The sequence below is a fragment of the Littorina saxatilis genome, linkage group LG3 (genome assembly GCF_037325665.1).
Source record: "Littorina saxatilis isolate snail1 linkage group LG3, US_GU_Lsax_2.0, whole genome shotgun sequence".
In the NCBI taxonomy this organism is placed as follows: domain Eukaryota; kingdom Metazoa; phylum Mollusca; class Gastropoda; order Littorinimorpha; family Littorinidae; genus Littorina; species Littorina saxatilis.
Genome location: NC_090247.1, coordinates 58,146,611 through 58,173,811, shown reverse-complemented (window position 1 = coordinate 58,173,811; position 27,201 = coordinate 58,146,611). Strand labels below are relative to the sequence as shown.

Here is a 27,201-nt window from a genome sequence, read left to right as displayed (position 1 = left end):
ATACAGGACGTTCCGTTACGTTTCAGAACACTTAGCGAAAGAGTCACCAATTACTGTGCTTATGAACTATTTTATTTTGAAGAAATCATTTGTTCCAGACACGTTCAGGGCAAGTAATTAAGTGTATTTCTTGTCTCCATGGAAAGAATGTATGAGGTACATAACTCCTACGAACTAAAAGGAATATTTCTGTCCAACAGGCATTTTGTTGGCCTCTTGAGGACAAGTATCGGTTGATATGATATTTAAAAAATAAAAAATAAAACATCCTGCGAAAAAGTCACTTTTTATATCAAAGATATACAACAACAAATCTCCCAATGTATTACTGTAAACGTCAGTGCAGAGGACGTTCAAACAGGCTTTATTACACTAGAGACAATAGAGACGTATTACTAAGCATCCAAAGTAAACTTGGCCAACGCATCATTGCAACAAATTCCGCACGCTAAGAAAAGCATTAACACGCAATTCGTTTTAGTTAAACTTTATAATATGCTGGAAAAGGTAATTATGTCAGCTGTTCATATCATTTGTCCGATTGATGGTACATCGTATAGGCATCCCGTGACAAGCCTGTCAAACAAGGTCACCCCTAAAATCGTCCTGACAAAAACCATAGCCCTGTATTTTAAAATCTGCAAGAAATCTGAATATGCACAAACCAAACACTTCTGACTACTGTTGGAAAGGCCATTCAATATCCTGTTCAGAGCATTTTGTTTTATGCACCTTACTTGTCTAGTCTTTATGAAGCCTTCTGTCAAAGGCGGTAGGTGTCAACCGTTTCAGAGGCCCAAAAATGCACGTTGTGCGGCCATTTTTGAGGGGGTGCTCCACTGAAAGAGCCATATGCCCAAGTTCTCAATTATTTGTTTTGGAAATTTGAGACGTTATGACCAATAGGCTGATCTAAATTTTATGTGTTGCTTTTTGCGAATGTGTATACTAAGCGTGTTGTATTACGTAACTTTTTCAAAAGAACTAAACAAATATTCATATTAATTCATGGTTTAAGGCAAAACAATTGTGACTTTGCATGCTAAGCAAAATATGGTTGAGGCAATAGGTGCCAACGTTTCAGGCAGATCCGAGTGCTGGTTTACATTTGCCGGAGATGGGAACGCGTGTGAAAAATTATCGATCACCGTCCTTGGTACTGTGCACACTAGCAGTGGAGATTTACAGTCCTTTGAAAAGGTAAGGGGAATAATTCCTTGAATAAATGAAGCAAAATGACGTCACAAAGCAGGGGAAGTAACTTGAATTCATTAGTATCCCCTTAAATTCTAAATAAATGACGAAATCAGACTCGATGCAAAGAGACGTATTTGTTTATTGATATTTGGTTGATCCACAGTACAAAAACTACCAATCCATTCCTGGTATTACATGTTGAAACTCTTTGAAATGTAATATCACACTAAAAATCAAAGTTATCATGCGACGGGCCAAGACCATGTTGATATGAGTTTGGCCAAATAAACAACCTATCACGAGGAAGAATCCGAACAAAATGACCAAAGCACTTTCAGAATAGTTCAGGTCACTGATCAGAAAATATTACATATAATTGTGTGTGTGTGTGTGTGTGTGTGTGTGTGTGTACGGGTAGACATTCTCCTGCCAGTTTTATTACGGTTTTCTTGTTTTGTAAGTGCAGGTGTATCCTTAGCGGATTATGACTTTTTTCACTTTTTTTCTTTCTTTTTTCTTTTTTTTTTTACCCAACAAGTACAACACAAGCAAACAATGTGGACATTTGGAATGTTCTACCAGCTTAAAAAGACAATAATTATACAATCAAAGAAAAACAAAAAAACTAAAACAAACAAAGACACACACACAAATCATCACATCTCTGCACAACCTAACTTATTACCAAACCAACTCTTCATATGAGGACCATAATTAAAACAATTATTAATGCCGAGATGAGAGGGATAGTATTCAACATTGTTTATGGGCGTGTCAATATATATAGTCATTTTGGAATGATCTGTTAAATTATGTTAAAAATGAATGTCACAATGTCACAATTCCTTTAATGAAAAGTTTACTTTGTTTGGTATTGATCACTATTTTAAAAGTAGTACAGTGTTTGATTTTATAATATTAAATGCCAAATATTTTATTTATAAGTGTAAGTATGCAAAAGTTGTTCCTACACTGGTTGCATTTAACACTTTCTGCCCCACCTATGTTGACCAAGTTTTTTTTTAGCCGAGACCAGCTGTGCTACAGCAGGTCACTCAGAGTTGTAGTAACTGTGTAGGAACTGTGTAGCAACACGATGGAATGCAGGCGACTAAGATCGAAGTTACAGAAAGCGACTGAAGTGAATGTGTTTGTCAGATAGAGCCACATGAGTGGGTACGAATATATCCGTACCTGGTAGACAATGAGTTCACCTTTGCCGGATGCCGCTTTTGACTACACACGCCCGACGATGCGGGTTTGTCTGAACCCATACATTTGAAAGTGGGTTTTTACCGTTTATTTCTCTAACGACGATGCGGGTTTGTCTGAACCCATACATTTGAAAGAGGGTTTTTACCGTTTATTTCTCTAACGACGGGGTGGGTTCAGGGAAACCCACAGCGCTACTTCAGTGGGTGCATCGAGTTTCTCCCTTCACCGACTTCTTGCAGGGGAGGGAGAGGGGGAGTGAGAGGGGGAGGAAGAGACTGAGAGAGACTGAGAGAGACTGAGAGAGACTGAGAGACTAAGAAAGAGAGAGAGAGAGAGAGAGAAACTAAGAAAGAGAGAGAGAGAGACTAAGAAAGAGAGAGAGAGAGAGACTAAGAAAGAGAGAGACTAAGAAAGAGAGAGAGAAAGAGAGAGAGAGAGACTAAGAAAGAGAGAGAGAGAGAGAGACTAAGAAAGAGAGAGAGACTAAGAAAGAGAGAGAGAGAGACTAAGAAAGAGAGAGAGAGATAGACTAAGAAAGAGAGAGAGAGAGACTAAGAAAGAGAGAATGAGACTAAGAAAGAGAGAAAGAGACTAAGAAAGAGAGAGAGAGAGACTAAGCAAGAGAGAGAGAGACTAAAAAAGAGAGAGAGGGAGACTAAGAAAGAGAGAAAGTGAGACTAAGAAAGAGAGAGAGAGAGAGACTAAGAAAGAGAGAGAGAGACTAAGAAAGAGAGAGAGAGAGACTAAGAAAGAGAGAGAGAGAGAGACTAAGAAAGAGAGAGAGAGAGACTAAGAAAGAGAGAGAGAGAGAGACAAAGAAAGAGAGAGAAAGACTAAGAAAGAGAGAGAGAGAGAGACTAAGAAAGAGAGAGAGAGAGAGACTAAGAAAGAGAGAGAGAGAGAGACTAAGAAAGAGAGAGAGAGAGACTAAGAAAGAGAGAGAGAGAGACTAAGAAAGAGAGAGAGAGAGAGACTAAGAAAGAGAGAGAGAGAGAGACTAAGAAAGAGAGAGAGAGATAGACTAAGAAAGAGAGAGAGAGAGACTAAGAAAGAGAGAGAGAGAGACTAAGAAAGAGAGAGAGAGAGAGACTAAGAAAGAGAGAGAGAGACAAAGAAAGAGAGAGAGAGACTAAGAAAGAGAGAGAGAGAGAGAGAGAGACTAAGAAAGAGAGAGAGAGACTAAGAAAGAAAAAGAGAGACTAAGAAAGAGAGAGAGAGAGAGACTGAGAGAGAGACTAAGAAAGAGAGAGAGAGACTAAGAAAGAGAGAGAGACTAAGAAAGAGAGAGAGAGACTAAGAAAGAGAGAGAGAGAGACTAAGAAAGAGAGAGAGACTAAGAAAGAGAGAGGGAGAGACTAAGAAAGAGAGAGAGAGACTAAGAAAGAGAGAGAGAGACTAAGAAAGAGAGAGAGAGAGACTAAGAAAGAGAGAGAGAGACTAAGAAAGAGAGAGAGAGAGAGACTAATAAAGAGAGATAGAGAGAGACTAAGAAAGAGAGAGAGAGACTAAGAAAGAGAGAGAGAGAGAGACTATGAAAGAGAGACAGAGAGAGAGAGACAGAGAGAGAAACTAAGAGAGAGATACAGAGAGAGAGAGAGAGAGAGAGAGAGACAGACAGAGAGAGACAGAGAGACAGAGAGAGAGAGAGACAGAGAGAAAGAGAGAGAGACAGATAGAGAGAGAGACAGAGAGAGAGAGAGACAGAGAGAGAGACAGAGAGAGACAGAGACAGAGACCCCATCCCGCCCCATCTCACCCCCTACCTAGTGCCTAAAATAACGTGTATATATATTTTCTGCGCTTTGTGTCAGCACTGTTTGTGTGTGTGTAAATAGTACTGTTGACACGTTTTTATATAGAAGCCTACTGTGGTTCTTGTGCTTAGGCTGTGTATTGGACTGTCACTGTATGCCTGCATTATTAGTTGTCAGTAATTATTACATGTGCTGATTGTTCTCTTTGCCTGCGCGCGTATAGTATGTTGGTTATGTTTGGTCATAGTATGTTTGCTTATATGTTTGGTCGTTACCTTGCCTGTGCGTGTATTGTATGTTTGGTCGTTTTCTTTGCCTGTGCATGTATAGTTTGTTGGTTATGTTTGGTCGGTTTCTTTGCCTGTGCGTGTATAGTATGCTTGGTCGATGTATGTATTGTAAAGCGCTAAGAGTAGACATTTTTCTAGAATAGCGCTATAAAAGTTTGCATTATGATTATTATTACAGATAGACAGACAGTCAGATAGACGGATAGACAGATAGACGGATAGACAGATAGACAGACAGACAGACAGAGCAACTGACAACAGACATACAGACAGAGAGATACGGACAGACAGACAGAGAGACAGACAGTCTCTTGGAGACAAACAGGCAGACAGACACTGTTCCGCCGCTTTGGTAATTATGGGTGTAGCAGAACCCGCGCCGTCGGCAGAGGGATAGTTACAATCACTACTACTCTATAAAAGTATGGGTTTGTGTGAACCCGCGCCATCGGTAGTGTTTATGTAAATTATCATAATCAATTAATTTTAATGTTTTGTCATGTACACACTAAAAATTTGCAGACAGAGAGCAAATTAGGTGTGTGAGAGATACTTAAAATTTCAAAACGATACCTTTAATGGTTCCAGAGTTACAATGATTTTAGTGTGTCTCTGGGTACAGGTGAACCCAGGAAGAACGGCAAAGGTTAAAAGAGATTTGAGAAAAAGGTATTTGGTAGAAGAATATTTAAGACAAATTAATTTTACGTGTAATACATTATTTCTGGAGTGGTACCCATTTGAACCTCTAATATTGTCAAATCATTGATTGTTTTTTTGATTGAACAAGATAAGGATATTTTATATGTTGATCGTTATAAAAAAAAAAGTAAATTCAGATTATTAATTATGCAGAGAACAAGATTTTGTTGCTATGAGAAGTTTTATAAAATGATTAAATAGAAAGATAAGAAAGGAGACGAAGAGCATGTTTATATAATTTAGAAATGTATTGAATATGGGCTATGTAATTGTACGTTTTATTGTGCCTTTCTGTTGTTTTTGTTCTTTTATTTTTGAAGATGCGTATAGCATAATCTTGTATGTCTGATGTTATTTGATGTTGATGTCTGATGTTGTTGTCATGTTAAATATGTACCAAAAAGAGATAAAAAAAAAAACCTGTTGAATTTTTTGATTTTTTTGTAATGTTATCAGCTTTAAACTGGAATTGTTTTTTCAAATCTATATTTCAAATTCCTTAAACATATAATGATAAAATCCAAAACCACATCTACGTTAACATTTGTCATACAACCAAACAAAATTAATTCTTCTGTAAAAAGAACATTTGCGCGTTGAATAGAACTTCTATTTAACAAATATTCCAAATCAGTCCAAAATGTCCGACTAAGCAGTTAATACTAAAATATATGGGAAATTGTTTCATTTTCATTTTTACAAAAGGCACAAAGGGGACTAAAAATAAACCAATTTTGAAAGAACCAAGGTTTTCAAAATTATAATTCTACCGAATGGAGTCAACTGTCTTCGGCTCCAATCGTTTAAAATTCTTCTTATCTCTGTTAATTTTCCTTCATATTTATTTTGTCGAAAATGGAGTTTGTCCAAAATGTTGACTCCCAATACTTTAAAAATCCCAGGGTCCAACAAAAATTCATATCCCTCATATATCTTTATTGTGAATGTCGCTTTCTTCCGATCCAGACAATTTGAGTTTTTTCATTATTTATCTTTAATCCGGAAAATTTAGGAAATCTCTGTAAAGTTTTAACACATTCAACAAACGATTCCGCACTGCCATCCAAATAAAGAGTTGTATTGTCCGCAAACTGAGACAATAACACTTCCTCGTTATTCTATTTCAATCTTTTTAGCACAGAATTATTACGTAACATTAATAACAATATCTCGGAACATATTAAATACAAATATGGTGAGAGGCTATCGCCGTGTCGGACGCCTCTTCTTATATTAAACCAACCAGAATGTTGGCCATTAACTGTAATACAAGTCTGTATATCTTGGTTAAAAAAACTATATCTACCTGTTTTACATCATTTCCAAAATTGAAAAAATCCAATGCCTTTTGTAAAAAGGGCCAGGACACACTGTCGAACGCCTTCTCAATATCAATTGCAAGCAGCAAACCTGGTATATTTTCTCTTTCAGTAAACATCAACACATCATACAGCAAACGTATATTATCCCGATAAATCTTCCTTTCATAAAACCTGTTTGGTATTCACTAATAGTTTTGGGTAACATTGTTTTCAATCTACATGTATTTGCAATACAGGATGAACACATTTTATAGGATATGTTAAGCAGGGATATTGGCCGCCAGTTCTTAATAAATTGTTTTGGCTTATCTTGTTTCGGAATGCATATAATAATGCCTTGTTTCTGTGTAACTGACAATTCCCCACATTAAAATCCAGCATTTGCAGAAAGTAACAGAAATAATCCAATATCCTGGAAAAAATATTCATTACATTTGAAGATGACACAGACAGCACTCTAGGTCGTTAAAAGTGAAACTGCTAGGACTACTGTTGTAGGTCGAACAAAAGCAAGGTGACTGGTATAGCTAGACAAATTGAACAAAACTGGAGCTGGAAAATTGTGCAACAAGCTGAAGTTTGGTGCTGGTGTAAACATCCGGGGTGTTTTGCTTCCAGACTAAGCTGTCTGAGAATAACCCAAATAGGTCGCACCCATTCCAGATCAAATGCTGACACAGTAGCATGCTGAATAATAATAATAATAATGGTGATTTCTATAGCGCTTTCGAACACACAAAGCGCTTTACAAAAGCAATAACAACATCATTACCAGAATGACGCCATTGACGGAATAGAACACAATCATAAACACTTTACAACAAAACCAAAAACAAAACATAAATGTTACAAAAATCCAGAGGCTCTTACAGGAACGAACTCTCAGTATACACAACAATTATAATGCACACACACACACACACACCCACACACCCACCCACACACGCACACACACACACACACACATACACACACACACACACACACACACACACACACACACACACACAGTAAACATTGTTCATCTGAAAGTGCACATTCACAGGGTCGCGACAACTACATCATCAACATTAACCTTCTAGAATGTTTCTCTGAAGAGGTGAGTCTTGAGATTTGCTTTGAAAGAAGGCAGAGATGGACTGAGACGTAGAGACAAAGGGAGTTTGTTCCAGATATGATCAGCTGCGACTGAAAGACAGCGGCCACCATGATCGTCCCTCTGATACTTAGGAGCTTTGACAAATTTATTTTGGGAGGCAGAGCGGACAACTCTTTCAGGATTGTTTTTCTGCACGAGATCGGACAGGTACTGTGGAGCCGTGCCCGCGGCAATTTGATAGAATATGCAGCAGATCTTGTATTTAATTCTTTGTTCGACTGGAAGCCAATGTAGCTGTTTGAGTAGAGGCGTGACGCTTTGTTTCATAGGTGTTCGAAACACGAGTCTAGCGGCAGCGTTCTGGACTAGTTGCAGCCTAGGGCTTGGTGACAGATTTGGGACATTCAGCGAGCAGTGAATTACAGTAGTCTAATCTAGAGAGTATGCCGGAACAGACTAGTCTTTTGGTTGCGTCTTCGGTAAGGTACTGTCGAATGGAACCTATACGCCGGATCTCCATTCGCGCTGCTTTACATGTTTGGACTACATGCTGTTTCATGCTAAGATCTTTGTCAAAAAAGACTCCGAGATCACGGGATGTATCCGAGAACTTGATGTCAATATTGTTCAAAGAGATGGCCTGTGGGAGTTCTGAAATAGACTTAGTATGGGTAGGGGTGGAGTATGAAAAACGCATGGCTTCAGTTTTGTCGTCATTTAGTTTGAGTTTGTTCTCTTCCATCCATGCCCCGACACCTCTCACACACTCCTGTAGCGACAGAACCAAATCTGGGTACTTGTCATGTGATGCGGAATGATTGATCTGCGTATCATCTGCGAAGATTTCGTGTAGCACACAATGATTCTCTATGAGAGTTGTCAGCGGTGCTGTGTACATAATGAACAGCACCGGGCCTAACACAGAACCTTGAGGAACACCAAACACAAGAGAGGTTTCAGCAGATTGTTGGCCATCGATCAGAACAAACTGTTTCCTGTCTGAGAGATAATTTTGAATCCAAGAGAGAGCCATCTCACTAATGCCAAAGTAGTGCTCTAGACGATAAAAAAGAATGCCATGGTCTATCGTATCAAAAGCCGCAGACAGATCTAAAAGCAAGAGGACGGATGTTTGTTCTGGTCTAGAGCGGTCAGAAGGTCATTCAAGATACGAAGAAGAGCCGTTTCCGTGCTGTGCCGTGGTCGATAGGCTGACTGGTGGGCACTAAGAAGGTTGTGGGATGAGAGATATGAATAAACCAATTCAGAATACAGGAGTACATCGTTCGCCCGACATAAAAACATTTAAGCTTGAGTCTTAAATGTCTTTATAATCGTTTACAGGCAAGCAGGGTGTGCCGAAGAAAATGTTCCATTTTTATGTAATATTTTAATGGACAATTGGGGTGTTGCAGGTAGCTCTGTTTCCTCCTTGGGGATGAAGCTACCAGGGGAAGGGATTGTGTTGGAGGTGCGGGTAGAGGGGTAGCCCTCCCGGTGCTCCCCCTTGGTCCTCCCTAGTCTAGGACCCTGGGTCTTCGCGAGGTGGCCATTGTGGCGTAATCCCTCCGGACTAGCATAACGTTTCCCTATCCCAAGACCGACCGTGCGTGGTCTATGACCACATCCTCTACGAGGTGACCCTATCAACTAGGCAGCGCAAGCCCCTAGGCGAAACACGGCGGATCTAGAGGAGAGAACCTCGATAAAAAATTTGAGCTGCCATGAAGACGGAGCATGTTGGCTGAGGACAGCGGGCAGACCTTCTGTGCCGACACCCATCTACAGGAGAAAACCAGGCATGCACGCATCAACCCCAACATAAAAGAAGAAATGGACAATAAAGTGCTGTTCTTGTTATTGTTATTGTTGGTTTCCCTTTCTGAGATGACGTCATCGGACTTAAAGATAAATGACAAGGTTTGAAAAGATGATACTTTTTGTGTGCTTCAAAAGGGTTTCTTTTAACAAGCACTGTAACAATGCCCATGTCTTTGCAAGACTGTAGCTGTGTATTAATACAATGAACAAGTTTAATTGATTTAAGAAAACTTACAGGAATCAAAACCGCTCCATTTTCTACAATCTGACAATGGAAAGGGGGATCCAAAACGTGGGAAAAGGGGAACAACTCCGACAAGCCAAAACGACTTTTGTACAGCTTTTAAACGAGAGTAATGTAGCGGCTGTGTCAAAAACTGTCAAGTAAAAGTAAACATGTACAGTGCCCGGCGAAAGAAACGCAACTCATTCGCGCCTACTGTTACAAGTGATTTTTTGTCATTTTTAAATTGTCGTAAAATATGATCCAGATAAGGTACACCAAAACGGAAGACAGATTCGTGGAGGATATTTTACTGGCTGTTTGTAGTGCATATTATACGCTACAAAATTCGTAAAAATGCATATTTTTCAACTAGGTAAAGACAGTTGTAGAGGAAATTCATCCCTCAACAAGATCGTTTAATTAGAATTATTCGCCAAAGCGTAACATAATTACAAAAATAAACATAAATCACTTAGACGTGTTACCAAAGACAACCTACAGAGGCTAACAGCACACACACAAAAACTGAGAAAACAGGGTTTTAAAAGAATACGAGTCTTCTGGGGGGGGGGGGGGGGGGGTATCTTTAAAGTGAGGGAGCCTTCTTTTTGGGTAGGGTAGAATTCTTAAAAGGCAGGGAGTCTTCTGTCAACGGGGATGGGGGTATTACAAGGGAAGGAGTCTTCTATTGGGGTGGGCGGGTGGCGGAGGGGTCTTTTAAATTGGGGTGCCTCTGTAATAAGACATGCCGAAGGGGAGTCGTATAAAGCATGTGGTTTTCTTGTTCTTTACTTAACGGGATTCCGGGAGCTAATACAAAATATGTGAATGTTACAGTTTCCTTAGGCCTTCTATTTTCGGCTGTAAGCTAAATGCTGCACATCAATATATGCCCATGACTTGTATCTCCTAGTACTTACTGAGAGAAATAAGCACGTACAAAAACGTCATGTACGTTACTGTCCGGATTAAGTCTTTAAAAAGAAAAATTCATTAAAGAAAAAATATAGACAAGCCTTCTCTGTTCGCATGCACTGTGATTTTAAATGCTCTTGTTGCAGGCATTCCTGTACAACAAGAAGTCGCTGTTAGTAATCACCATGGTTAAAATTAAAGGTCCGGTCAGGGGAAACTTTCATTAAGGAACAGGATCCCATTCGGTGGCATCCCCTGCACAGAAATATTCATAAAACGAGCTAATTTGTTTTATCATTTCATGTACGTATCTGTTTTTGTTTTTTTAATACTGAAGTCTAGCGCAAAGGCAATGCAATGAAATTTGTGAAAGCAGGTTCTCAGTATTGTCAACTAACTAAGTTACCGGTTACTCCTCGTGAAACGGTTATACCTAATGCCAGAACCTTTGATGTGGCTTTCGTTCACATGAGCATACTACTAGAAAATAAAAGCACGGTCAGCGGATGACTTCTGGTTCTGTCGAGAGGTGATATGCAAAACCCAGTCATATACGCAACTGCCATCTAGCTTTATTGCACAATTAGCAGCAGCTTAGTACAATCATACATATTTTATTCTAAAGCATGATGGGTACCCGTTATCCCATGTTGGTGAACGATAAAGCTACCAATAACAAGAGTTGGGAGAAAAAATCACTTTTTTTAATACTTTTCAAAAGCATCTGGGAACTTCTTATTAACATAAGGTGTAAAGTCATTGCGATTGTACAAAGACAAATTAGTGCTTCACATAGCCATGACCCCCCATCACATTTTGGGGGGGGGGGATTTACCACTAGTTTTTCTGGAAAGCCCATTTAGTATGAAGACTCATGGCACTTGTTTGCCATCTGAGCTCCTGCATTTTCTTTAGTTATGCCCTTATTTGTAACCCTGCCCTCAAGCTGCTATTGGAAAATGGGGGTAGGTCTCGTCTGAAGCCCTTTTCACGACCTAAAACTGGCCTATATCAACAAAAATTATACCAATGGAAAGGAAATTGATGCACTGATAATGTTACATTACATTACATTTTAATTCTGGCAGCAAAATTTGTTACTTCCGGTTTTTATCACCATCTTAACCAATATTTTGGGGAGAAAAATGAAGCATCAACCATTCCCTGTAGGTTAGTCCAAGGATGCAATATGATTGTATCAATAATGTCTACTCTACTCTTTTTATATTTAGTCAAGTTTTGACTAAATATTTTAACATCGAGGGGGAATCGAAACGAGGGTCGTGGTGTATGTGCGTGTGTGTGTGTCTGTGTGTGTGTGTGTGTGTGTGTGTGTGTGTGTGTGTGTGTGTGTGTAGAGCGATTCAGACTAAACTACTGGACCGATCTTTATGAAATTTGACATGAGAGTTCCTGGGTATGAAATCCCCGAATGTTTTTTTCATTTGTTTGATAAATGTCTTTGATGACGTCATATGCGGCTTTTCGTGAAAGTTGAGGCGGCACTGTCACGCCCTCATTTTTCAACCAAATTGGTTGAAATTTTGGTCAAGTAATCTTCGACGAAGCCCGGACTTCGGTATTGCATTTCAGCTTAGTGGCTTAAAAATTAATTAATGACTTTGGTCATTACAAATCTGAAAATTGTAAAAAAAAATAAAAATTAATAAAACGATCCAAATTTACGTTTATCTTATTCTCCATCATTTGCTGATTCCAAAAACATATAAATATGTTATATTCGGATTAAAAACAAGCTCTGAAAATTAAATATATAAATATTATTATCAAAATTAAATTGTCGAAATCAATTTTAAAACACTTTCATCTTATTCCTTGTCGGTTCCTGATTCCAAAAACATATAGATATCATATGTTTGGATTAAAAACACGCTCAGAAAGTTAAAACAAAGAGAGGTACAGAAAAGCGTGCTATCCTTCTTAGCGCAACTACTACCCCGCTCTTCTTGTCAATTTCACTGCCTTTGCCATGAGCGGTGGACTGACGATGCTACGAGTATACGGTCTTGCTGAAAAATGGCATTGCGTTCAGTTTCATTCTGTGAGTTCGACAGCTACTTGACTAAATATTGTATTTTCGCCTTACGCGACTTGTTTTTATTTGCATGTGAAAAGGAACAATGCTAAATGCAGTTTTGCAAAAAAATACACATCATTAAAGTTCTGAGTTGCAACGACTGATTCCTCCTTTTGACTTTGCATGTCTGTTGATAGTCTGTTCTATTGTTTGATCGACTGGGTTCCGGCATGCAGGTACGGGAGATCTTGAGACGCTGAATCCCCCAGCTTTCAGCAGCTGCGTGGCACTTGGGTGACTGTGCTTCAAGTTCTGCATTTGGAGAAAGTAGATTGTGACATACCTCGCGTAGTTTTGGTGATCTGTGGCGAAGAGAAGGGGTGCCATGTCTTGAACGCAGGTAAGGTGCATGTCAAAATCATTTTCTTTTGTTGCACGGAGCAGGCGAAGTACAAGCCAGATCCTCTCAGCATACATAAGCCATAACTGGCTAGTTTTGCCCATCTCGCCATTCAAAATACTCTGCCTGTACTTGGTGTATGAGTCGTGCAACTCAATGACAGAATCAAGTTGCATGATTGCCTCCATCAGCATGCGTTCCAAGGCCTCCAGCACTGTCTTGTGCACTCGAAGATCGCGATTGTAGAGATTGAATGACGATCTCCTCGAGACCTGAACCTCTCATGAGTTTGCCCAAAGCACCCAGGAATGAGCAAATGAGGTGGAAAACCCCAAGGCTGACCACCAGCGTTGATCTTGCCAAACAATAATGTAGGCTTTCTTTGCCACTGCCAAGTCGAACGTGACCAAGGTGCACTCCGGGTCCACTTCTTTGGTTGCGCACTGTGACAGATGAAGAATGTGCAGAACTGTCGCGTTGTCAGTGACTGGATGGAGGACTGGAGGCATGTAGTCAACAAGGGACTGCTCTTGTATGGCTTGCACTTCTCTCCCAGTTAGTGATATCCATCCTGCCCATCCTGGAATGTGCTGGTCATCCGCACACTTACGCCGAGCAAGGATCCAGAGAAAGTCAGAGAGTGAAGCGTGAGTCACAACTTCTGGCACAGAAATAGTTGTGTCCACCAAGGTGAGCTTAGGCCCCACTTTCTGCTTTGCATAGCAAGGAGGGAGATCGTCAGGGCTGAACTCAACACTGTCACGGCTTTGCTCAGGACGCGCATCTCCTGTAGGTGGGACTGATTCAGAGACCTCCTGAATGACAATGCTGTGTGCGGAATGTGTTGTACCAGATCCCGAAACTGTTTCTTCCTGCAAGTCAAAATTATCCCAACAGAAGTGGGTCACAACATTGTTCTCTGGACGAATGGTAGTTGGCAGCAGGCTGCTGTTTTGCATGATCTGGTGACACACGGCAGTTTCGGTCTGCAGTACGCCTCCGTGGGATAAACAGTGCCCGAAACGATTCAGCATGCTGAGCAACTCTGCACTTCCTGTCAGATGTCTGACTGCTGTTGCCAGTACAATGTGTTTGGGCATTTTCCACTCGTTGTTCGATACGGCATAGCAGATGTCCTGAGCTATTGACAGCCCGATCCTCTCCTTTCTGTCAGGTTTCTTTTCGCCCAGAAAGCATGACCTTCAAGAAATTCAGCAGGACTGGAGGTGGCAGGATCTTCTGGGATGTAATGAATGAGACCGGTGGTGGCCAGGGACATTCTTCTGCTGAACGGTATTCCTGGATGATCAAACGCCTCAGGATATGGGCCGCCTCTTCTAGTCTCCTCTCATCAGATGCTGCCGCCTCAAAGGCTTGTTCAACAGCCTGCCCAACTGGCAACTCTGAGTAATAGACAAGCTCACTCCGAAAATTTGGCCTCCAAAATTTCAGACTCTCACCAAAATGGCCCACAATTTTCTTCTTCAGGTGATGAGTTTGGAAATCAGGGTTGTAAAAGTCAGGGTGTTTGTCCTGCAAAAAGGTGCAGTATCTCAACCGCAGCATGGTCATTCGTTCAACTTGGTGCCTGTTGATGATTGCATCTTCAATGTAGTTGCAGATGTACTGAAAGGCATCTGAGCATGCCTTCATATGTTCTTTGGAAGTTGCCTCGCGCTGTTCATGCCTCTTACGACTGCGCACAAGATCACGTCGGCATGACTCATGGAAGTATGCTTCTCTTGCCAAGAGATCCACCTGCACTCGTGCCATCAGTTCAACATCTTGTTTCTCACTTGCTGCCGTCTTGATAGCCTCCTCGGCAGACTTTGTTTCACATCTCACAAGTTTCTCGTGATGTGCCTTGCCACTTCGTACCCTCTTGTACTTTTGGTCACAGATTATGCACCAGTCACGAGGAAAAAGCGTTCTGGTAGAGTCTCCAATTTTACGTCGTTTTTACCGGGATGTTGAGGGCTGATCTCAATCAATCAATCAATCAATGAGTCTTATATCGCGCATATTCCGTGGGTACAGTTCTAGGCGCTCTGCAGTGATGCCGTGTGAGATGACATTTTATACGGCCAGTAGATTGCATCCATTTCGGCGCATATTTACCTTTCACGGCCTATTATTCCAAGTCACACGGGTATAGGTAGACAATTATTAACTGTGCCTAAGCAATTTTGCCAGGAAAGACCCTTTTGTCAATCGTGGGATCTTTAACGTGCACACCCAATGTAGTGTACACGGGGGGAGGTTCGGACACCGAAGAGAGTCTGCACACAAAGTTGATTCTGTGAAATAAATTTCCGCCGAACCTGGGATCGAACTCACGCTGTCGCTATCATCACTCACATCCTCAGGGCTGCTTTGGTGGTCATCATGACTTCTCTTTCTCAAATACTTCAAGTTTGTGAATGACTGGTAGCAGCGTCTATGAAACCCATGGAACGCATCCAGGACTGCTGCACATTTTGAATCAAGTCCTGCTGTCCTACGCAGGCGGCAACATTCCACAAGTTTCTCTTTTGTCTGCTGACTAAGTGGCTTCACAGCTGGGTCAAACCTGACCTCAGGGCAGTGGATGATACACACCAGTTGTGCAGTTTCTGTCCGTCTTGGCTTTTTCTTGCGCTTGAAAGATACTGGTCGTTCGTCACTCATTCTGATGTATTATATCTTCAGTGCATCAGACGAAAGAAGTATGATCTGCAACAAAAATCTCCTGCGAGTTGAAGAGAGGTGCTGTGTTGAGGGGGAAGTTCCTACTTCTCATTAGGGGACAAAATATATTACCAAAACGTAATACAAGTATGATGATGAGTTTAGATTTTCTATTAAAAAAAACCACAAAAACATCCCCATCCTTAGAAATCAAAGTGCAGAGCCGACTCAATAAAGATGTATCTGCGGCTATGCAAATCCACATCACAATAAAATGCCATATACTGAAAATATTTGTTTATCATAATAAGAATAACTTACAGCTTCCACATTGAAACAAAACCAAATGATTATTGATATTATTATGGATTATGTGATGCTAATTCTAGCCCTGCCCCGAGAGGTCAAACATAGGGCCCAAAGAGGGAACATTTGCTTACCGGAAGCGTATGTGGAAAACACAATAAAAAGCATAATGAAACAAAAAAACTCACTATTTGTCAACACTGATATACTGCCTTACTGACAATATAAAAACATTATAAATAAAATCATTTGTGTGGCTGTTGTGAGCTTCTGACTAACCCTACCCCCATAAGTTAAATATAGGGTGCAAAGAAGGAAAATCCGCATATAAAGTGTGATATATCTGAAAAAAATGCAGGAGCTCAGATGGCAAACAAGTGGACTTTGACTTCTGGCATGAAATCCTTCCAGGAAATCCAAGTGAGAAATACCCCCCCCAAAAAAAATGTGACCTTTCACTATGGCAATGTGACGCTATAAATGTAAAGAAAGAAGAAAATATGTATGATATCGGGAAAAAAGGGAGATAAACAGGAGCGACAAGCAAAAAGAACAATTAATTGTGTGATTCATTTATTTCTACATGTTTCCTTACCTAGCTGGATATAATCAGAATTCTGATCTCAGCTGGCTTATCCCAGTACTGCATTCATTGGAAATCAAAAACTGTTTGATCATATTTGAAAATAATTGCAAGTGATTATGCTCATGCTCACACACACACACACACACACACACACACACACACACACACACACACACACAAGCACACACATACACACACATACTTACACACTGACAGGGATGACGCCATGTCCTCTCTCTCTCTCTCTCTCTCTCTCTCTCTCTCTCTCTCTCTCTCTCTCTCTCTCTCTCTCTCTCTCTCTCTCCCCCCCCCCTCTCTCCCCCCCCTCTCTCTCTCTCTCTCCTATCTTGGTAGTAATCAATATTTACTAAGACAGATACAATAAACAACAATTGAAACGAATAAACAAATAAGACAATTAAAACAGAATTAGGTTAAAAGGAGTTAGTTAGTTAGTTAGCTGTTGCTTTTCGGGTCCAACCGACCATAATAGGCCAAATCAGGACCCCGTTAAAAGGAGTGTCAACCCCTGTTGTAGTTTAAGCCCAATGCATAAGAATAACATTTGTTTGCGCTCCTGTGTTCTTGAAAAATGCCAGTATGAAATTTAGTGTTTGCTCATCTAACCTTGCAACTGTATTTGTCAGAATCATTAATTTGGTGTACATGTTGTTTCTGCAATTCATACTACTTTTCTTCTTTATTATGTTAAATACGTTATGTATTGCCCTTCTTACACTGTGCCGAATATCCTTGGTATTTTGGAAATGTTGTATTCAGCAAAAAAAAGAGACGAGTGGACAGGAACAATATTGAACATTGAATCCTTGCAAATCCTTGCGAATGTACATGTATTACGAATGGTTGCGAATTTCTACCGATCATTGCGAATGCATACGAATCCAAACACGAATTTCTTGCGAATTTATTACGAATGTTGTAAGTGGCCTTGTGAGTGCTTGCAAACTCTATACGAATAAAGCGATTACGCAAATCGCATTGTACGTAAGGAATTCGCAACCATTCGCAAGATGTTTGCAAGGACAAGACCTGACGAATAGTTGCGAATGCCTTGCGAGCGATACGAATACATTGGAACAATTACAAATTGCTTGCAAATACTTATGAGTACGTTGCGAATACGTTGCGAAAAAGTGAAGAATATGCCTTCCTTGCGAATATTGAAAATATTAAGCACATGTGGCTAATGTTCGCAACAATAGACGAATGGTGGCGAATGGATAGGAACATTTACGAATTTCTTGCGACCATGTCCCGATCATTACGAACTATTGGCGAATTCTATTCACAAGGGCAATTCAGCACAGTGTCAGAGCAGCATAAGACAACAAATGTGACCAAATAAAAGAATTCTTTTAAGTATTAATTGCACAGAAATCCCCCAAAAGATAGACTGCTATCATTTCATTACCTCGCCGGCATATTGCAAGCGTGTTTTATCCACGATTTTGAGATAAGTGCATTATTTGCATCATAAGTGTTTATATACTTAAAGGCTTACTAACTCGTTCCCGTGTTTACGATGTGTAGTTTGCCCACAATCGATGTCAAATGCATCATAAGGCCATATAATGACGATATGTCGCAATGCGCGGACCATATACATGCATTACAGCTTGTTCTAGCCTCTGAAAAAGTGAGGATGTCAACAAAGACGCGGAGTTATTTCCCTTGCCTCAACGTTACCTCTGTTGGCAAATCTATAAATAGGACGATCTAGATCAAAATAAAAATTCAAATATCTCAACATTTAAGGGGTCCTAGACCACAATATCTTGCAGGGAACTTAATTTAGCATGTCTCCAGCTGTGGGTAAAGCAATTAGCGTGAATAGTCATCAGCTTTCTATGCCTTTAAAAGACCACTGGGTCAAAATTATCGTAAATGTAACGTTTTGTTTTGTCATTAAATGAACGTTCAAATTACCTACAAATACTGGGTTTTTACATTTAGTCAAGTTTTGACTAAATGTGACCCTCCACCACGAAATGAGTCGCATGTCACCTCGCGCGGTTCTGCGCTAGGCTTAATATAAGTCCGGGGAGTGTATGGTAACAGTGGGAGGATCACCTTAGTCACAGGCTTATAACTCAAACAGTTTTCGCTCTTTTCTAAAACGGTTTTCATCACTGGATAGAGCATAAAAAACTCTTTAGGAAAATGTAAAAACATGAAAATCATGCAAAGGTGACATGCGACTCATTTCGTGGTGGAGGGTCACAAATGTTTTAACATCGAGGGGGTATCGAAACGAGGGTCGTGGTGTATGTGTGTGTGTGCGTGTGTGCGTGCGTGTGTGCGTGCGTGTAGAGCGATTCAGACCAAACTACTGGACCGATCTTTATGAAATTTGACATGAGAGTTCCTGGGTATGATATCCCCATACGTTTTTTTCAATTTTTTTATTAATGTCTTTGATGACGTCATATCCGGCTTTTCGTGAAAGTTGAGGCGGCACTGTCACGCTCTCATTTTTCAACCAAATTGGTTGAAATTTTGGTCAAGTAGTCTTCGACGAAGCCCGGACTTCGGTATTGCATTTCAGCTTGGTGGCTTAAAAATTATTTAATGACTTTGGTCATTACAAATCTGAAAATTGTAAAAAAAATTATTATTTTCTAAAACGATCCAAATTTACGTTCATCTTATTCTCCATCATTTGCTGATTCCAAAAACATATAAGTATGTTATATTCGGATTAAAAACAAGCTCTGAAAATTAAACATATAAAAATTATTATCAAAATTAAATTTTTGAAATCAATTTAAAAACACTTTCATCTTATTCTTTGTCGGTTCCTGATTCCAAAAACATATAGATATCATATGTTTGGATTAAAAACACGCTCAGAAAGTTAAAACAAAGAGAGGTACAGAAAAGCGTGCTATCCTTCTCAGCGCAAGTACTACCCCGCTCTTCCTGTCAATTTCACTGCCTTTACCGTGCGCGGTGGACTGACGATGCTACGAGTATACGGTCTTGCTGCGTTGCATTGCGTTTAGTTTCATTCTGTGAGTTCGACAGCTACTTGACTAAATGTTGTATTTTCGCCTTACGCGACTTGTTTATATTATGAACTGTATAGTTTTTATTTATGTTAAGGCAAGCTAAAAATTATTCCAGTAATGCATTCATTACAAAGCAGAAACTATTTTATAATATTTGAAATAAAATACATATGATTCCTTGCGCACGCACACACACACACACACACACACACACACACACACACACACACACACACACACACACACACACACACACACACACACACACACACACACACACACACAAAGCGGGTACACATGCTCTGCCATACAACTTTCAATAAGATTTCGATATAATATTTCTCTTGCGTGCCCTTTTTACATTTAGTCAAGTTTTGACTAAATGTTTTAACGTAGAGGGGGGAATCGAGACGAGGGTCGTGGTGTATGTGCGTGTGTGTGTGTGTGTGTGTGTGTGTGTGTGTGTGTGTGTGTGTGTAGAGCGATTCAGACTAAACTACTGGACCGATCCTTATGAAATTTGACATGAGAGTTCTTGAGTATGAAATCCCCGAACGTTTTTTTCATTTTTTTGATAAATGTCTTTGATGACGTCATATGCGGCTTTTCGTGAAAGTTGAGACGGCACTGTCACGCCCTCATTTTTCAACCAAATTGGTTGAAATTTTGGTCAAGTAATCTTCGACGAAGCCCGGACTTCGGTATTGCATTTCAGCTTGGTGGCTTAAAAATTAATTAATGACTTTGGTCATTACAAATCTGAAAATTGTAAAAAAAAAAAAAATAAAAATGTATAAAACGATCCATATTTACGTTCATCTTATTCTCCATCATTTTCTGATTCCAAAAACATATAAATATGTTATATTTGGATTAAAAACAAGCTCTGAAAATTAAATATATAAAAATTATTATCAAAATTAAATTGTCGAAATCAATTTTAAAACACTTTCATCTTATTCCTTGTCGGTTCCTGATTCCAAAAACATATAGATATGATATGTTTGGATTAAAAACACGCTCAGAAAGTTAAAACAAAGAGAGGTACAGAAAAGCGTGCTATCCTTCTTAGCGCAACTACTACCCCGCTCTTCTTGTCAATTTCACTGCCTTTGCCATGAGCGGTGGACTGACGATGCTACGAGTATACGGTCTTGCTGAAAAATGGCATTGCGTTCAGTTTCATTCTGTGAGTTCGACAGCTACTTGACTAAATGTTGTATTTTCGCCTTACGCGACTTGTTTTTTATTGAAATCGAAAAATCAACCAATTCGCTTGCATACATCCTCTAACTATCGTATCACAATTATGTGTTTTGTTCGTATTTCAGGTGTCTCCCATCTTTCGGCGTAGAACATACAAGCTAGTAATCAGAAAAATGGGAGCTAACGAGTCAGGTTTCGAGAAATTGACCGCTGAGCAAAGAAAACGACTTGACGAGTTAGTAGCAGCGAAAAATAAAGTAGAAAAAGAAAACACTAATCTGGAGAAACAGATTACTGCTCTAGAAAGTTCGAGAAATTCTGCTCAACAAAGCACAAGATCGCTTCAAACCGAAGTAGATGTTTTGAACAAGGGAAACGCCTCGCTACAGGCGACAGTGGAAGAATATAAACAAAGAACAACATCGCTTCAAACTAAAGAAGCTGTTTTGAACAATGGAAACGCCTCGCTACAGGCGACAGTTGAAGAATATAAACAAAGAACAACATCGCTTCAAACCGAAGTAGCTGTTTTGAACAAGGAAAACGCCTCGCTACAGGCGACAGTTGAAAAATATAAACAAAGAACAACATCGCTTCAAACCAAAGAAGCTGTTTTGAACAATGGAAACGCCTCGCTGCGGGCGACAGTTGAAGAATATAAACAAAGAACAACATCGCTTCAAACCAAAGAAGATGTTTTGAACAAGGAAAACGCCACGCTACAGGCGACAGTTGAAGAATATCAACAAAGAACAACATCGCTTCAAACCGAAGTAGCTGTTTTGAACAATGGAAACGCCTCGCTACAGGCGACAGTTGAAGAATATAAACAAAGCACAACATCGCTTCAAACCAAAGTAGCTGTTTTGAACAAGGAAAACGCCTCGCTACAGGCGACAGTTGAAGAATATCAACAAAGAACAACATTGCTTCAAACCGAAGTAGCTGTTTTGAACAATGGAAACGCCTCGCTACAGGCGACAGTTGAAGAATATAAACAAAGCACAACATCGCTTCAAACCAAAGTAGCTGTTTTGAACAAGGAAAACGCCTCGCTACAGGCGACAGTTGAAGAATATAAACTAAAAGGTACCGAGCAAAGGAAAGATATTGAACAGTTAACAAAAACCACAGACAGCACAGAAAGAGAGAAAATACATGTGGAGAGTCAGCGCAGTGCTCTGCAGGCTTCAAAGGAAGATGCTCTACAGAAGATTGCAGCGCTTGAGTCAGACCTGGCGCAGGAAAGGAGTCAACACACCACCCTGAAGACGGAGTGCGCATCACTGAGAAAGGACCTTGGGCGACAAACTACAGAGAGCAGTGTCTTGCATGTAAAGAGCAGTGGGCTTGAGAAGGACTTGGATGAAAAGAAAACTCAAAACACACACTTAAGCGAAAAGGTCAGTGACCTTGATCATCGTCTGAAGCAGGAAGAAACTGAACGCCACCATGGAAATGTAACAAATGCAACACTGGGAGAAAGATTTCACAATTTAGAGTTAAAAAACCAACAGCTTACCACGGCTTTTAGAGCCAAAGAGAAAGAAGTAAGCACCTTGGAGAACGATATAACTGCTTTGAAAGAGAAGCTCACACATGCAACCGCAGAAGGTGAAAAGTTGAAGGGACAGATTCATGCTCTGGAATCAAAACACGAAAAACAGAAACAAGAGATCGCAATTCTGACGACAGAAAAGAATAATCTTCAAAACAAACTGGACTTACAACAGCAAACATTGTCTAATGTGGAAACGGAACTTACCGGTTTGAAAGTAACAGCTCAAGAGAAAGAGAAAAAAATCTCTGAACTTCAAGCGGCAAAAGATGAACAGTCAGCTTATTTCAACAAAAGCAGAGAAGACTCAAATGATCAGGTAAAAACTTTCAACCAAGGACAGAATTCTCTCACCAAAGATTTGACAGACAAGATGGCTCGTCAAAGTGAAATGAGTAGCCTTGAGCACCAACATACCTTAGCACAAGTTGTTGGGCTCATGCATCAAACAATGGAACAACCCCGTAATCGCCCACAACTTCAGTATCAAGCACCGGCAGCAATTCAGTACCAACAACAAACACCACAAACAGGACCGGGTTTCCAAGGGTCATATTATCAACCGGCCCAACAGATGCCGTGGGCTTCACATGCAGGCTACCAACCACAATTCACTGGCCAAACCGGGCCACACTACCCGGGGCATTCACAGGGACCTCAGCCTTGGAATCAGCCGCACGGCCCGCAGCAGTCACCCCACTTACACGGGAATCCGCAGGATGGGAGTACCCATTACGAGAGGCCACAAAACCATCCTTCTCCTCCATATCCTTCAGGAGCAACCCCATATCCGGACACCCAACAAAACTGAAACCCGTATGTGAACAAAGAGCACTCACAGTTTTTAGGAACAGTCAATCAATATTTAACGAACAAAACATGCAGGTATGTCGCTGCGAAGAAGAGAGTTGATTTAAGGACATTGTAAAGTAAACACATTTCCTCTTTCAAGGATAAACTCACGACTCTTTTCTCACGGAGATGTCAAGTTTATATAACCACTAGATTTCTAAGAAACAGCTCTTCTGTTTGATACCACAAAAATCGCAATTTGAGTCAAGATAATCAAACCAATTGGCAAATGTCATGGGCACATTGACGACGATTCCAATCAAAAGTTTCCCCAAAGACCATATCAAAGGCTTTTTGTGCATCCGTCTTACCCGTTATCTAAATTTGATTTTTGTTCGAGGTCTTCAAGGGAAACTATTTTACTATTTGCTATCTTATCTGTGTTTGATTGGTTCATTTAGGAACACACAATTTAAACACTTATTAGCTATTTACAGTGTTTTCCACTGCAATATGTTAACTCGTCTATTGTCAATCTTAAGATTCAGGAAGCCTGGTCAAAATGGACAAAAGCTGTATTGATGTCTTCATACTAGTGCCCAGAAGACAGCTTATCAGGACAACCCTACACGTAACACGGTTATTACCCATTACCACCCTTCACTAGGTGCACATTGACTAAGATAAAATAGATAATTTTGATAATAATAATAATAATAATAATAATAATAATAATAATAATAATTGTCAGTAAGTACTGGTGTCACATGACTGATGTGAACCAGTTGATTGGCTAATGGCGATGCGCTTAAATCTGTTAGCGCACTCCTGGAGTGCGCTAACTTTTCCACAGAGCGTATTCTTACACCCTTTGCCAAAGCGAGACTGTACTCTCATCCTCAGAATTAATTAATGACATGTAGCTTATATATTCTCCACAATACCAATGATTATGACCATAAATGTCCTGCTTTTCAATTAAAGCAGAAGTGGTTTTTTTCTGACAGATTGCATGCGCCTGTGCCGCCCACAGTTGCACTGATCTAAAAATAGAACCCGCTGTGTCTAATTTTTCAGTTTCGACTTGCGAAGATTCCTCTCATAATTATGCCATGTTGGTGGCATGTACCTTATTATCCACATTACCAAATGATGAGTTAGTATACAATTCCCAGCAGCTAACAGAAAACACAAGTGTTATTCCGATAACGTCGCAGCTAGATCAGCACGTAGCAGACTACACTGAAATACGACTGCATCTGTTCAGTAAATGAATGCTTTCCGTTTATTTTAAGGCAAGAACAATCGGAATCGAAAACGTGTAGGGTTTAGAACGTTCTTACCACATATAAGACTTATTACCAGCCTGCTTTATGTGTGCAGACTCAGTGCAACGGGACGAGCAATTTTTGTTTTTGAAATGAGACTCAGTGCAATAGCCTAGCAGACGACATAAATCCCGCTCAGCAAATTAACATGTTAGGCAAATGTGAACGATAAAACGATGGGGATATAATACGTGTAGGGTTCAGAGCATTCTTACCGTTCATATTTAGTACCAGACTCCCCGATGAGGGAAGATACCACACGAAAAACATGCCACGTTTATTTTGAAAATGGGCTTTCCGTCGACCTTGGCAAGGGGCACAACTCTGCACAGTCAATCTGTCGAAGCTCGATGAAGGTTTCGAACCGCAAATAACTGAAAGCACAGTCCTTTCTCCGAGTTCAAATGAGAGAAAGATCATCACTCTTTAGCTTAACGCTACACTGGAATTTACCAACAGAAATTAAAACAAGAGTTTGCGTGTGATGAAAGCACAACACACGAGACAGCCCACACAAAAGTAGATCTTCTATACGACCTGACCACACAGTTATGCCTATTCAAATGCGCGTAGCAAAATGTGCGTGTTGTATCTTCTTTTTTCTCTGGCGGTACCGACAATATCGTTATTGAAACAATCCCAGTGCACTAAAGGATTTATAGAGCAAATCTCGAAAATAATTATTGAACTCAGCGCTATGCGCTTCGTTCAATAATGAATTTTCTCGATTTGCTCTATAAATCCCTTAGTGCACTGGGATGTCTCAATAACTTAAATAATAATTGTCAGTAAGTACTGGTGTCACATGACTGATGTGAAACAGTTGATTGGCTAATGGCAAGGCGCTTAACACTGTTAGCGCACTCTTGGAGTGCGCTAACTTTTTCAGAGAGCGTATTCTTCCGCCCTTTTCCAAAGCGAGGCTGTGCCCCTTCTTTTGATTTGAGAAGATTCTTCTCATCCTCCGTGTTAGTGACATGTAGCTTATCTTCTCCACATTACCAAATGATGCTTGACCCTAAATTTCCCGCGGCTAAAAGCAGAAGTGTTTTTTTTTCTGACAGATTTCATGCGCCTGTGCCACAGTGAGTTTGTGCCTCTTCTTTCGACTTGCGAAGATTCTCAGCCGCTGTGTTAGTGGCATGTAGCTTATCGTCTCCACATTACCAAACAATGATGTTTTACCCTAAAGTTTCCCGCGGCTAAAAGCAGGGGTTTTTTCTGACAGATTTCGAGCTGGACAAAGCAGCATTTGGAAGTCGACTGATTCAATAGACTGTCCTACTCGTATATGTAGCAGACGACACCATCAGTTCAGGACTGAAATGAACGGTTTTTGCATATTTCAAGACAACTACGATGTAAACAGAATACGCGAAGGCTTCAAAACATTCTTACCATAGCACCAACCTCCCAGATGAATGCAGGTGCATTGCGAGAAATAACATGCGAACTTTTTTTTTTTTTTTTTGCGAATGAGGGAACGAACGTGTCACTTTGAGTCGTTTGACATCAGGAGACGCCACTCAGTTGCTTGGGGGTCGTTCATTTTTTTGGGGAGCATTGAACATTTCGGTACATGTTGTTTTTTATACCGATAATTAATACATAAGTGAAACTGTATGCTAACGGGTACATTTCGCACAATTGTAATTCATACTGTTAGTTGCTAATCGATGAAACGGTACAGAGGGTAATCAAAACGTAAAATGCATGATCGGCGATCAAACCGTCAATACCCCCGAAATGTGCAAAGACGACACACACACAAAAGTAGATCTAACTCGACCTGTCCACAATTGATCCAAACGCTGGCAGAACAATGTGCCTTTTCAAACGTTCCAATCTATTGTCGTTACTGACAATATCGTTATTGAAACTATGACAGTGCGCTAAGAGATTTATAGAGCAAATCTTGAAAATAGTTATTGAACTCAGCGCTTTGCGCTTCGTTCAATAATTCTTTTTCTCGATTTGCTCTATAAATCTCTTAGCGCACTGTGATGTCTCAATAACTTAAATATTAGTTGTCAGTAAGTACTGGTGTCACATGACTGATGTGAATCAGTTGATTGGCGATGCGCTTAAAACTGATAGCGCACTCTTGAAGTGCGCTAACTTTTCCAGACAGCTTATTTGACTTGACTTGCCTGTGCCCCTCCTTTCGACTTGAGAAGACTCTTCTCATCCTCCGTGTTAGTGACATGTAGCTTATCTTCTCCACATTACCAAATGATGGTTGACCCTAAATTTCCCGTGGCTAAAAACAGAAGTGTTTTTTTCGTACAGATTTCATGCGTCTGTGCCACAATGAGGCTGTGCCACTTCTTTCCACCTGAGAAGATTCTTCTAATTCTTTATTTAGGTAGCATGTAGCTAATCATGTTCACATTACCAAGGACAATTTAGCACAACACATGAATGTTTGAATTCCAAAAACGTGCAGCTCATTTCTGGAAAAGTGCAGATGACGAGGTGGGTCACAACACATGGAAGCCCCCAGTGGCAAGCTCTAGACCGATATGAGCACCCTAGATAAGATTCACATCGGAAAACAGAAAACACAAGTGTTATTCCGATAAAATACAAGCTATACCAGCATTTGGAAGTCGACTGATTCGATCGACTGTCATACGTAGCAGATGACACGGGAACGATTCTGCATCAACTCAGTAAATGAATGGTTTCCACAAAATTATTCCAAGGCAACAACTATTGAAATCGAAAACGTGTAGGGTTCAGATCGTTCT

The 27,201-nt window shown here is 40.2% G+C and overlaps 1 protein-coding gene across 3 annotated transcripts in view; it reads left to right on the top strand.

Annotated features, from left to right (window-relative positions):
- LOC138962772 (girdin-like) overlaps nucleotides 1-27,201 on the top strand; it is a 42,392-nt gene that overhangs the window by 865 nt on the left and 14,326 nt on the right. For 2 of the 3 annotated variants that reach the window (XM_070334718.1, XM_070334720.1), the window contains exon 2: nucleotides 20,899-23,147. In XM_070334718.1, the coding sequence (XP_070190819.1) occupies nucleotides 20,947-23,142 (2,196 nt within the window). In that variant the 5' untranslated portion in view covers nucleotides 20,899-20,946 and the 3' untranslated portion in view covers nucleotides 23,143-23,147. Of the gene's footprint in view, nucleotides 1-10,344; nucleotides 10,845-20,898; nucleotides 23,148-27,201 lie in introns of those variants that run through there. The other variant, XM_070334719.1, reaches the window with a different exon arrangement.